This window comes from Mastacembelus armatus, chromosome 21 (genome assembly GCF_900324485.2).
Source record: "Mastacembelus armatus chromosome 21, fMasArm1.2, whole genome shotgun sequence".
Taxonomy (NCBI): domain Eukaryota; kingdom Metazoa; phylum Chordata; class Actinopteri; order Synbranchiformes; family Mastacembelidae; genus Mastacembelus; species Mastacembelus armatus.
The window spans coordinates 4576317-4589409 of record NC_046653.1 but is presented as its reverse complement, the minus strand read 5'-3'; the positions used below and the strand labels follow the sequence as shown (position 1 = coordinate 4589409).

General features: G+C 39.2%; 1 protein-coding gene across 14 annotated transcripts in view; it reads right to left on the bottom strand.

Moving 5' to 3' along the window:
- The window catches only part of tns1b (tensin 1b), a 146845-nt gene that overhangs the window by 78470 nt on the left and 55282 nt on the right, over positions 1-13093 (bottom strand). For 2 of the 14 annotated variants that reach the window (XM_026296472.2, XM_026296474.2), the window contains exon 1: positions 2528-3183. The exons of the other annotated variants lie outside the window; for them this stretch is intronic. In XM_026296472.2, the coding sequence (XP_026152257.1) occupies positions 2528-2548 (21 nt within the window). In that variant the 5' untranslated portion in view covers positions 2549-3183. Of the gene's footprint in view, positions 1-2527; positions 3184-13093 lie in introns of those variants that run through there. 14 annotated transcript variants of the gene reach the window in all.

Sequence of the window (13093 nt, the reverse complement as noted above, 5' to 3'; positions counted from 1 at the left end):
TATCCGTCTTAATACACTATTTCACACACTGTGTGCCAACAGCTGTTGTGACTCCCAGACACCAACTATGTACAATATTCACACACTGAGGCACAATGTAATAGCACCGTCAGCTGCACAAACCAGGCACAGAGCGGCTGCACACACACAACATCTAACACAATAAACAGTAAATAAGAGTGATTAAGCACTAAGAAAGAGGATAACGTTTGAACACATATATGACACCCAGAATGGGAAACAACTCGTACCTTCAATCAGACATAAGAGACCAGAGCACACTGTTTACAGGTGTCTGAGAATGCCAGCCTGGAAATCAGTCCTCCCTGGCTTCAAGTTCAGTTAATCCATCAACAGCAGCAAAGTTTGACTAGTGCTAACAACACTACCAGAGTCAGTGCTAATAATGTTATTGTTGATTATCTGGTTCTGGGTGTTGGTAGATTTCTTGTTTGCCTTGAAAGTATCATCATCTTTGGCTTTCTTTCTAAATCTAATGTGAGCAAGACTTGCTTGAGTTTGCCTAGCTTTTGACATTGTTTTACAAAAAGACCTAATTTCAGTACCTGAAAATTGAAGGTACTGCAAAGACTTTGGTTCACCTTAAAACAGCAACTGCTGTGCGCAGGGAGAAGAAGTCAAAAAGAGAGGCAGAAAAAGGCTAGAGAGATGGACTTTGTCTTTAATTTGTATGTAGCTTATTTTATGATTGTAGAGGATAAAAAAATATTTTACAACACCCCCAGACCTTTTTTTCAAACATACAAAGTTTTAAAAGTTTTTATGCTTCTGGAGGACTCAGGAGCTGCAATTAAAACTCTGTAAAAGCAGACTACTACTGCTACACACATTTAAAATTTAAAGAGCAGCAGAACTAAAAGACATCCTGTTGACAGACAGCATAGTCATGATCTAATCCATATGACATGTTTACCACTGTAAAACCATTTGGCCTCTCACTAATGTGGCAACCATATATTATTTATTTTGACAGGCAGAATATGACAAAGCTATAGTACCACAGAACCCCAGATCCTTAGGGGCCCAAAAAAACCCAAGGTCCATTGTGCTTCAATTAACACTAAGGAGATCAACTAAGGTTGGTCATTGATGATTACTAATCATTTGACCCTATGCACCCGACCTGATAGGCTCTTGAGCGCAACAGGTTAGACACAACATGCAAAATGAGGCTGTGCAATCAACATCAACAGCCTCCTTACAACTTAATCCTGTTATGTAATTTCTGCTGATTGCAGCAAAAACTAATTGGACCAGCTTCTGCCTTTATTGAAATACAGCACATTAATTCATTGCTTATAGGTATACCTCATGGACCAAAGACAACTTATTTAATATGATGGGCTACTATAAGAACTACATCAAATACAAAATATGAAAAGCCTATTAAGAATCCAGACACCCACACAGACAAATGTGTGGCAAATTCAACCAGTACAGTGCTACCCTGCAAATCTGTTTAACAATATGTTCTATGTTTCCACACTGTGCCATTATTCTCGTTTTCCTCAATTTGAAGCAAATTGGAGGCAATTGCAACACACTCTATGTGCCAAAAACTCCCAAAGTGCTCTTGGGTTTTCTCATGCCTGAGGTCATGTTTTCTGTGCAACAACATTTGCAAGGTCCACTTGTGAAACACTGCAGCTTAGTTCATGGTTGCAGACACACGGACACTGAAATCAGTGAATAACACACACACACACACACACACACACACACACACACACACACACGCAAAACATAATACGCAGTTGCTCTTACTTTCTATCAGAAATGCTTATTGGCAGTTTCTTTTCAAACTGCACTTTGACTTCTGGGTTGGAAATATGAAGCATGAAGCAACACACACACACAACAAAGGTAACCTCAAAGGTGCTGTTTTCATGAATTTGAGAACAAGATGAGATGAGAAGAAAGAAACTGAAAACTACTGGAGACATATGACACCAGTATCATTCCAACTATGACCATGGGCCACCAACCATAAAACATGCTAAGCCAGTGAGACCACCCACAGACACAAGTCTTACAGAAACAAGCAGTGCTTCATTGACATAAATACATATAAATCCTACACTAGTACAACAAACAAATAAATCAAATTCATCTCTCTTATGGTCTCATTTATAGTAGAAACATTCTTGTCATCCACCAGCTCCAGTGAACATACAGCAAAAGCAGCACAATGCACTTGCAAGCATATACTAATGAATGTCCTGTTCATACAAATGCAAAATCCATTGTGTATCCACGTATATAAAAAAGCAGAACACAATTGGTCAGTAAAACCTGCCAACATAAACCACATTAGTTGGGCCAGGTCACATACATGCTTGAAAACACGCACTGTACATGTGAGAGCACTTACAGCTTCTCTCTCCTTCTCTCTACCAGTCAAGCAGATCCACAATGCAGAGGGTTTGCTCTGAATCAGAGCAGCCAAACACATGGGATAACCAGACAGGCAGTAGCAGTTTTCTCCTCTCACAAGCATACTCCTTACCTGAAACACTGCGGTGGCCATCCCTTGTCAGTGTGTGTTTGTATGTGTGTGAAGGGGGGAGGGGGTCGATCTCTTTTTCACTCTTTGGTTTTCTCTATCCGGCTGTGTTTTAGTGCTGCATCGTCCTTTCCCTTTTCCCCCTCTGTGCAACAGAGAGGTTTTCTCTGCGCTCCAACCAGATGGCTACAGCTAAATCCACTCACTGTTACCTTGATGCAACGCAGCGCTGGAGGAGTGTACAAGTGTGTGTGACAAACAGACAGAGAGAGAGAGAGAGAGAGAGAGAGAGAGAGAGAGAGAGAGACAGAGATTTGGTGTGTGTTTCGGGCTCCAAGCTAATAAGTCTGGCTAGTCTCACACTGTGTCACTCCTCCTCCAGGAAAACGAGCATGGAATTGTCTTAAGAGTCAAGAGTGGGGAGAAGTGCAGCCCAAGGCAAATCTTAACGTCCCACAACTGGAAACAGCGCAGTGCAGCACTCAGTGCTGAATAAGCAGGCAAGATCTGGCTACGGACTATAGCTATTTTCTTCTCTTTTGCTGCCTTTGTTTTCTCCTCCCTCTCGTTCAGTCCATTCTCACCCTCCTCCCAAATGTGGGGGACACATGAGTAACAAGAAAGGAAAAAAAATATTGGAGTGAATTTCCCAGGGAGATCTGGGGGAATGGGACATGAGCTCAGGAATCCCTGCTCGTTTCTTTCTGTGTCTCACTGTCTTTTTCTCACTCTCTCTCTCTCTCTCTCTCTCTCTCTCTCACACACACACACACACACACACAGACCTTCATCATAAGCTTCATTCTTCATTCGCTCCTTGTTATCAGCTTCTCAAGTTACAGGTTAAATATGAGTCGTCCCCATCCACCCGCCTTTTCTGTCTCTTTCCTTCTTTCTCACACACACACAATACTCACTGTACTGCTGCAACAAGAGCAAAAGTACCATGAATGAATCCACTGATTTTGTGGCAACTCCAAAGTCAAACAGTGTCAGCAGCAGAGAGCGCATGCATAGTTATTATCCACTGTGCCACTCAGTCATTTTGAGAGTTACACTCTGGCTTAATGTACTGATACAGAGCTGTGAATGTGAACTGAAGATTACAAACTAATTAATATATATATATATATATATACATCACTTTCTTTGATTTGATGACAGGGAAAATTGGGGACCACTTCACTAACCCACCAAGTCATATCCACATCTTTAGATATGCTGTAATTAATTACCCAAAGATACATGTAAACATCTTCACAGATCAACCTTTCACGTTCACACACATTTACAGTTTCTACACTGAACACTGATTGTGTTCAGAATCAGACTGTTACCACCAGCTGCATTTTTATTTTTAGCAAAATGTCGAATCTTGTTGCCTCCATAGAATCACAACACTATTTTGACTGGTTGATGGGTTTATCTCTGGGAGTTTTCAGTTTTGCAGCTTATATGCAGTAATACGAGCAGCTTTACTGGAAACATGGAACCTGTCTAATCATTGCAACAAAATATAACACAAGGCAACCAATGGTAAGCCTGCAAATGAAAACAATGTATTCAGTTGGTACAGCTAGTTAGTGTAGAAAGTATAGTTGCCTCAGTGCAAAGATATATCTAGTTTTATAGTTGAAGCCAATTGGCATGCTTACAATGTGTCTGATTAAATAGGGGCTTTTTATACAATCTTTGCTCTATTCTTGAGGGCCTGAACTTTAACTTTTTTCTCGTCATGGTTTGGCTTATCTTCAAGAGCACCTACATACAGTACATTTTCCAGATATTGGCAGCATTGTGTTACAAGCATAAAATACCCTTGGTCTTGGTCTTATTTCTACTTTTATACTCAGATGGGAATTTAGGTGCTTTGTAAGCCATAAACTAAAAGCAAAAACAGAATTCTTTGTGTATTTGGTTGTCATTTAAAGGAGCAGTAATTTGCAGTAAAACCATTACAGCAGAAACAGCTGTATGTTCAGGTTTACATATAATTATTGATTTGAGTAAAAACACAGAAAGAGTTAATTAAATAATTAAATGGCCCTGCTTTAGAAGTGACAGTGAAGTAGTCTCAGTTTCTCTGCTTTCTGGTTCTCCATAGATATCTCTGACCTCTAAAGCTTTCAGTGACTCAAAAACTGCTCCTGGAAATGACACTGATAAAAGCACTTAGACAGAATTATAATGATGGGCTTTGAAAACAAAAATATTTGAAATAAAGCCCAGAAGACTTGAGGAGAACTACAGCACTGCAATGAATCTCTGTGGATTTGTTGCAACCTTTCACATTAATTTTCAATAATTTTCATTTATTATTAAAAATATAATCTATATATAAATATAATCTCACCTGGAATCCCATTGATAGTCATGTCACCCTAAACCGCACCAGTTCTCACAAACTTACAGTAAGAAAGACATTTTATTTTCAGTCTGTTATCCAGTAGCAGACAAAGGGACATTATTGAAGAATGTTTGGTACAAATTTGTAGCATGGAAAGAATGGCCAGTGTCTTTGATGTTGCACAGAAGTAATTACATGGAAGGCAGCTCTGAAAGCAACACCTTTAACTGAAGTTGTGCTCACCAGATGTTGTCTCAGTAAGCTTTATTTAATTCATTATTAATGACAAGGGCCAGGAAGGAAGGGTGGGCTGCCACAGACATAACACATGGTTTATAGTAACAAAATGGCATGCTTGTTTATGTGATATACACAGATTTAATGGAGGGACAAGCCTTAGATTTGGGAAATGGGGATTTTCCTCTGCATCCCTGCCTTTTTTCCAGGTTACTGTCTTTGGAGCTTTATGTTGTCACAGTCACTGATGTTTCATCATGTTCCTGTGAATGCATTCAGCAATCACACTAACACTGTCACAGACAACCATCAGATTGCCATGCCACAATTTTTTATTTTAAAAAGACCAGGGATTATTAGTAGCAGTGTGCAAAAGATATACATCAAATCCTTCTTCTACATGACTTAAGGGCACCAATCAGGTGTCACTCTTCTTTAGTGTGAGCTTTCAAACATGTTGGCTTTTCCAGAAAAGCTCAGTAAGCAAAAAATAAATCGAGAGATGAAATGTTCCATAGTTTGGTAAAATGAGACGGATGCAAAGAACTGAGGACGGAGGAAGACAAACAAGCATTAGTGTCATAAGTACAGAAGAACAGTTCAAAGACCAACAGTGAATAACAAGAAAGACAGTGAGGGACAACTCTGTCTGGGTGAGGTTCAGCTCCATGACTCTGACTCAGGCTTTCCCAAGCAACAGCAGCAGAGTAGATCACTGTCCCCCAGCACCAAGTGGAACTTTTCACCAACGCCCATGCAGCGTACCAAACAGATTTACCATGGGTTACGCCACTAGACTGTCATGTTTAGGCAGCAGGTGTTCAGACACAGTGGGAGCAGGCGTGAGATGGAAAAGTTGTTACTTTGAATCAAAGGACAAGCTGAAGATATATGGGTGGGGAATTTGAAGAAAAACATGTCTCCAAACGCCCTTTAGTATGCAATGAGGAAATGTCCTCTAGAGGCAGGAAGCTGTTCTAATGGACAGTAAAGCTTAGTGCCTGCACAACAAATGCTCCTCAACACAACATTCATTTAAAACCAAGTATTGTAGGACAGTGAATCAATTGTCCTGTAACATATGCAGCTGTGTGTTCTATAAAGTCTTGCCCCTTCACTTGTTTCCTCCTTCACTGTCTCCTGTATGCACTTGGACCATTGTTGACATTCTTTCCAGAAACTCTTGATTACTCCATCATGTTAACGTCTGGGCGTTCCTGTTTGTTTTCTCTGCTGTATCTATGCACGTCGCTACTATGCAGTTATTAAATACGGCCATAAGCCACTGCTTATTGTGTAAGCACTTTGCCCACACACTCAAACAACATGAGCTGACAGATAAATGTTTTTTGTTTTTATGAAGTTCTGAAATCAGCAGCACTCTGTTTTTTAAGTTTGGAAGGTAAAAGTACTTTTAAAAATGCCAGTTGCCCAGTGCTTCTTTGGCTTAAGTTAGTGTTTGACAAATCAACGCAAATGCACTGTACATCATTCATGGTTCCCATTGTACTGGAAAACAACAGCAGGACCTAAAAAAAGTTCCCCAAAACAGATGTTCTAAGAACTAATATAGTTCTCAGGTCCTGTGATGCAGACAGACAAAAAATGGAAACTTCCTCCAAAGGTTCTAAGAACTATGAAAAGGTTCCTCTGGTTCGAAAGCTGCAATTTTTTTGGTTGTGTGGTCCAAGGTCTTGGTTCAGTCTCACTGCTCTCATTAACCAGAACCATTAAAAATGTTGCCAGCAACCTGAGTCCAACACTAATTTTGCCATGTCTGTTATACAGTATGTGTACAAAGACCAAAATTGCCACATTAGCAGTACCTTGATGAGTTTATATTTATGTATCACAATCATTGTTGTGTTTAAAGATTCTTCTGCTGTAAAAGAAAAAATAGCAGCCTTAAAGTGTTATCCCACTGCATTACCTGAAACAGCTCATTATGGTTAGACTGATGTATTTTTATTCTCATGTGTTACGGTTTGGAGAATTGAATTCCTGTATGGACTTTAATTTTGGATCCTGAGTTTCCCGTGTGCATATTCTAGCTAGTGGTAACTTCTCATTAGTTTATTTCGATCCACCTGTGTTCAATTAATTTGGTGCGTGACTGTATATATAGCACCTGCATTCTTTTGTTCTTTGTTGGAGCATTACTTGATGTATGCAGATTACAAGTTTATTTGTGCTCGCCTGTCCTCGCCGAGTGGCGTTTCATTCCCAGACAGAGATTCTGTGCTTGTGCCTGAGCCTGGGGAAATCCAGGAGTAAATAAAGACTTGTGTTTGTCCCGCATTTGGGTCCTATGCCTCTCCTTCACATCCTCACCGCCTCACCTCATAACACTCATGATATGAAATCCTGATTAACTAAAACAGAAACATCTTTTATGATTCAGTAAATGCTCTCAAATTAAATTCCATATGGTTTATTTTATGCTTAAGTTCCTGCAGATTGCTACTGTCATATGGATGACAGAGTAGCAAGCATGTGTTCTGTCCTGTGACTGCTAATTCAATTATCTTTAGAGCTGCCGGCCAGCTCTGTACTTGATCAGACTAGGAACCGCTTACTTCAAAGCAGAGTACAGAGAGATATCATGGAAAGGACTCAGAGGAATATTTTGATTATGACCCCACCCCAGCCACTTCATGTTTTCTCTCACTTGTTCACAGTGGTATGACTGATGTGACTTTTTGGTTATTTTCTTAACAGAAGCCCACCCCACGCTACTGCTGCCCTCTCTGACTTCCAATTCTCACTCAGTGCAGGGCCACCACATGGAATGGGAAGGAAGGTGTTAACGCAGTCACTAATATTTAATGCCATGGCGACATCTTTTAGGACTACATTTGAGGTCCATCTGTACTTGTAGTGTGAATTATTTATGAGGCACTTAGCGCTGTGATCATCTTGAAGTCACAGAATGGCTAAACTACACATTAAAACTCACTTAAACTGATGCCTAGAAAATATCTGCAGCACTTTCTGAGGAGCAGACACGTACCCACTAGGTAATTGGTCTTACACACTTTGAAAAATAAACTCAAAATGAACTGAGTAGAGTTGTATCAGCATTCAACAAGAATTACCACGGAGCACAAGCCAACATCTTGACAACAGGTATCCAATCTACTATTGTCAGCAAAAACTGAAATCCTTAAAGTCTAGGCTCACCAGTGCCAAAACCTCAGCACTATATTATCTATATGAACTTGAAAAAGCTTTGCTGGTGTTCTGCAGCAGTCAATTAGCTGTAATTAATGTCTGTATGATAAATTAGTCTTGTAGCAATGTGTGGTATTGAACTGAAGTCACTGGAACAAAGGATGTGGTTAATGAATGAAGCTTAACAGCTGCTGCTACTTCATGAGACTAAAAGAGGATTTCTTGGGTCATTTCTGTTCAGGTCCATTTTGAATAAAGTTTTAAAACAGTTAACCAATATTTAAACTAGTAGTATTAGTGCTAGAGTTTATTAGTGATTAGTTGAATAATACAGATTAAGTCAGTTAACTGACAGAAAATTAGGTGAGAATTTGAATGATCAATTCATTTATCAAGTGGGAAGAGTAAGCCTGCAGCCATACTAGCAGCTCTGTGGCTGCGCATAGCTAAATGCAACTGTAAGCATATGTACAGACTGACAGTGACTGTGCTTGTCTGCTGACTTTGAGCAGGTATTTTGTAAGAGTGCATAAAGCTTACTGTATTCTTCACATTAGCTAACAGCGGGGGCTAATGGAAAAGGTATTTGTAGTGCAGGCTTTTACTCAAACCAAACTTTGAAGTAATGAAGATGTTTTGTGGGGAATGAGATCATGAAATTTTTTACATCTCACTGTCACTATCATCTTAAAAGACAACCAGATTTCTTTAACCAATTTCATATCAAACAATTATTGGATAGTATCGTACAGCAAACTAATACTGTCAAATACATGGTGCCACTTCAAGGAAAGTCAGAGGATTGTAGGCTTCATCCTGTGTGAATCAATGATGTCTGCACAAAATTTTTGGACCTAACTGACTTAATTAAAAGTGAGTATCAATTTTATATTGATTGAGATACAGTATTGTTCAAAATAATAGCAGTACAATGTGACTAACCAGAATAATCCAGATTTTTAGTATATATTTTATTGCTACATGGCAAACAAGTTACCAGTAGGTGCAGTAGATTCTCAGAAAACAAACAAGACCCAGCATTCATGATATGCACGCTCTTAAGGCTGTGCAGTTGGGCAATTAGTTGAAAGGGGTGTGTTCAAAAAAATAGCAGTGTGGCATTCAATCAGTGAGGTCATCAATTTTGTGAAAAAACAGGTGTGAATCAGGTGGCCCCTATTTAAGGATGAAGCCAGCACTTGTTGAACATGCATTTGAAAGCCTGAGGAAAATGGGTCGTTCAAGACATTGTTCAGAAGAACAGCGTACTTTGATTAAAAAGTTGATTGGAGAGGGGAAAACCTAAAGAGAGGTGCAAAAAATTATAGGCTGTGCAGCTAAAATGATCTCCAATGCCTTAAAATGGAGGGCAAAACCAGAGAGACGTGGAAGAAAACGGAAGACAACCATCAAAATGGATCGAAGAATAACCAGAATGGCAAAGGCTCAGCCAATGATCAGCTCCAGGATGATCAAAGACAGTCTGTAGTTACCTGTAAGTACTGTGACAGTTAGAAGACGTCTGTGTGAAGCTACTCTATTTTCAAGAATCCCCCGCAAAGTCCCTCTGTTAAAAAAAAGGCATGTGCAGAAGAGGTTACAGTTTGCCAAAGAACACATCAACTGGCCTAAAGAGAAATGGAGGAACATTTTGTGGACTGATGAGAGTAAAATTCTTCTTTTTGGGTCCAAGGGCCATAGACAGTTTGTGAGACGACCTCTGAATTCAAGCCACAGTACACAGTGAAGACAGTGAAGCATGGTGGTGCAAGCATCATGATATGGGCATGTTTCTCCTACTATTTTGTTGGGCCTATTTATCACATACCAGGGATCATGGATCAGTTTGCATATGTCAGAATACTTGAAGAGGTCATGTTGCCTTATGCTGAAGAGGACATGCCCTTGAAATGGTTGTTTCAACAAGACAATGACCCCAAACACACTAGTAAACGAGCAAAGTCTTGGTTCCAAACCAACAAAATGAATATTATGGAGTGGCCAGCCCAATCCCCGGACCTTAATCCAATGGAGAACTTGTGGGCTGATATCAAAAATGCTGTTTCTGAAGCAAAACCAAGAAATGTAAATGAATTGTGGAATGTTGTTACAGAATCATGGGGTGGAATAACAGCTGAAAGGTGCCACAAGTTGGCTGACTCCATGCCACACAGATGTGAAGCAGTTATAAAAAACTGTGGTCATACAACTAAATATTAGTTTAGTGATTCACAGGATTGCTAAATCCTAGAAACAAAAACGTTTGTACAAAATAGTTTTGAGCTTGTACAGTCAACGGCAGACACTGCTATTTTTTTGAACATTGCAATCTTTATCATGCCCAAACAAAAACATCCTCTTACAGCTTTGATGGGGATATGTCTTTTAGGCTCTGGGAGATTGTGCTGGGCATTTTCTGATCAGGGTCAGAAATAAAGACTAGGTTTTGGGTTATAGACTAAAAAAATAACCAAATAATTGAAAAAGTACTCAGCAAATGTATTTAAAAAATTATATTTTTAGTCCAGCCCTGCAGGGAGGTTAACAACAGAACAGTCCTTGGAGTCCTTGGTAGAGATTCAGTTTTTACTTCAGCTGAATGTATGTGTGTGGTCTCTCAGATTTAAAAAAAAAAAGTCTTGCAGTGTAAGGACTTAGCTGACTCTACCTGGCTTTGCACATATAGCTAGCAGTGGTCACCAGGCAGCTACTATACCCTCCCACAGTTATAAGTCTAAGCTGTTTACCAGGTAATAATAATGTTAACTGCAAACACAATGTTTTCTCTTTAAAAACACATCTCACATGGGATGTGTCAAAAATGTTGCCACTAAATAATACAAGATATATGATCTGCCTTATTCTCAACTCCACCAAGAACTTTATATCTCCAAGTAACTTTAAGAAATGTTAAAAATGTATAGAGTTGGTAGCCAATGACCTGCACACAGTGCCAAAGTTACTGCTTGCTTAAACTCAGTGGTATGCAGGTTTATCTGGAGGAGACTTGAAAATGGATTTTCAGCACAGCAAATGGTTATATATTGTACTGACTTAATACATGGATTGGTGCATTACACTTATTCAATGGAGCACTGAAATGCAACTAAAGCTTAACAGTTTTCTTTAAAATGACCTACCATTTAAATTGCTAATGAATAAATATTTCTTTTGTCTACTAAATTATTTCAATAGGACTCATTTGTCAACCACGAAAACATTTAGAGACACAGGAATGAGCAATAGGACTGTTACCACATATAGCTTTTCACTTGGCACACAAGCTAAATGAGGACATATCCATCAACAAGCTGCAAACAACAGATTGCTTAACTGAAACATGTTGTGCACAGTAAAAGGAACCAAAGGGGTCACAAATAACAAATCTGAAATAACAAAGTCCCACAGTGGAAGTTAGCCAGCACAAAGAAACACATAATTTTTCACTGAATACACATTTTGAGAATTCAAAGGTAGTTGGGGAAAAAAATGAAAACAAATGCTTCATCGTTTTGGAGAGGAAAATGAAAAACTAGTTTAGAGGGATTGTGCATGTTCTTCCATTGTTTTATTCATTAATGTTGGAACATACTAGTTTCCTTCTCAAAACACACTTGACAAGCAACAAAGACTCTCATTTTATTCTCAGCTCAAACATGCTACCAAGCCTTATTAGCCAGTAATATGGAAACTGAAATTTGTTAAGTTCACAGCCAACGTCAGTGATTTGCCAAATGTACTTTAACGTACATATGTATGGATTAGTATGTCATGCAATATAAAAAAATGAACTACTTTTAATATTAGCCTTGATGATATTGTTCTTATTGACAATAGAATATCCTGAGGTCATGTTTTCATGTTCACATTTTGTCATTGTGTCCAAATGTCCACCCCTTGTCCCTAACCCCTCAGTCGAAGGGTCCCCTAGTCCCTAACCCCTCAGTTGAGAGCACTATATAGATCACTGTATAGTGCTCTCAATTAGCAGTTCAGTTTCGGCCACTCACCCACTACTCTTTTTCTGTCTCCGATTATAACATAGCACGGGCCACCAGCTTGTCTCCGATTATAACATAGCACGGGCCACCAGCTTGTCTCCGATTATAACATAGCACGGACCACCAGCTCATGAAGACTTCACTTCCTCTTTCTAACTCAAATGATTTTTATTGTTTTAATAATTTAGTGGTAAAAATGAATGTAATTCATCCCGAATGTTTTTTAAAGGCTGTTCATAATTTTCAGCTACAATCTTGAATCTACAATTATAACTTTCGGGTGTTTCCGCCATTCATCCATGCAACACATATCTATTCTGCCTGTCTAGTGACCATTGCTGCTCACTACTTTTTACAATGCATTGTGGGAAATTTTGAGGGAACTACTTTTCAGTTACTAGTGATTCCAACACTATATATAAGGCCCTATATAGGAACTATATAGTTAATAATCAAATTTCATGTAAATTAAATTTCTGTCAATCAACTAATCAGGTTGTTTGATTTATAAACCTCCCCCCTTGTGTGTATATATACTCACTACCTTCCCACTGTTCTCTGCCAGATCGTCTTGTACCCTTGTGTGTCAGCGTTCCAGTATTTCTTTACATTCCTTATGAGTTTGAACCTTCGAGTTGAGCATTTGAATGTTACTAACCTTGTGCTCCCTCTCTCTCCCCTAGTTTGTGCTCTCTCCCTCTCTCTCTGTTCTCTCTGTACCTTCTGCAGGTGTCCCTGGTCCTGGAGCTGTATATCGCTGATGTGCAGTTACTGGCCCCACCAACTTGCAGTGTCTATTTGTTGTTTATTGTT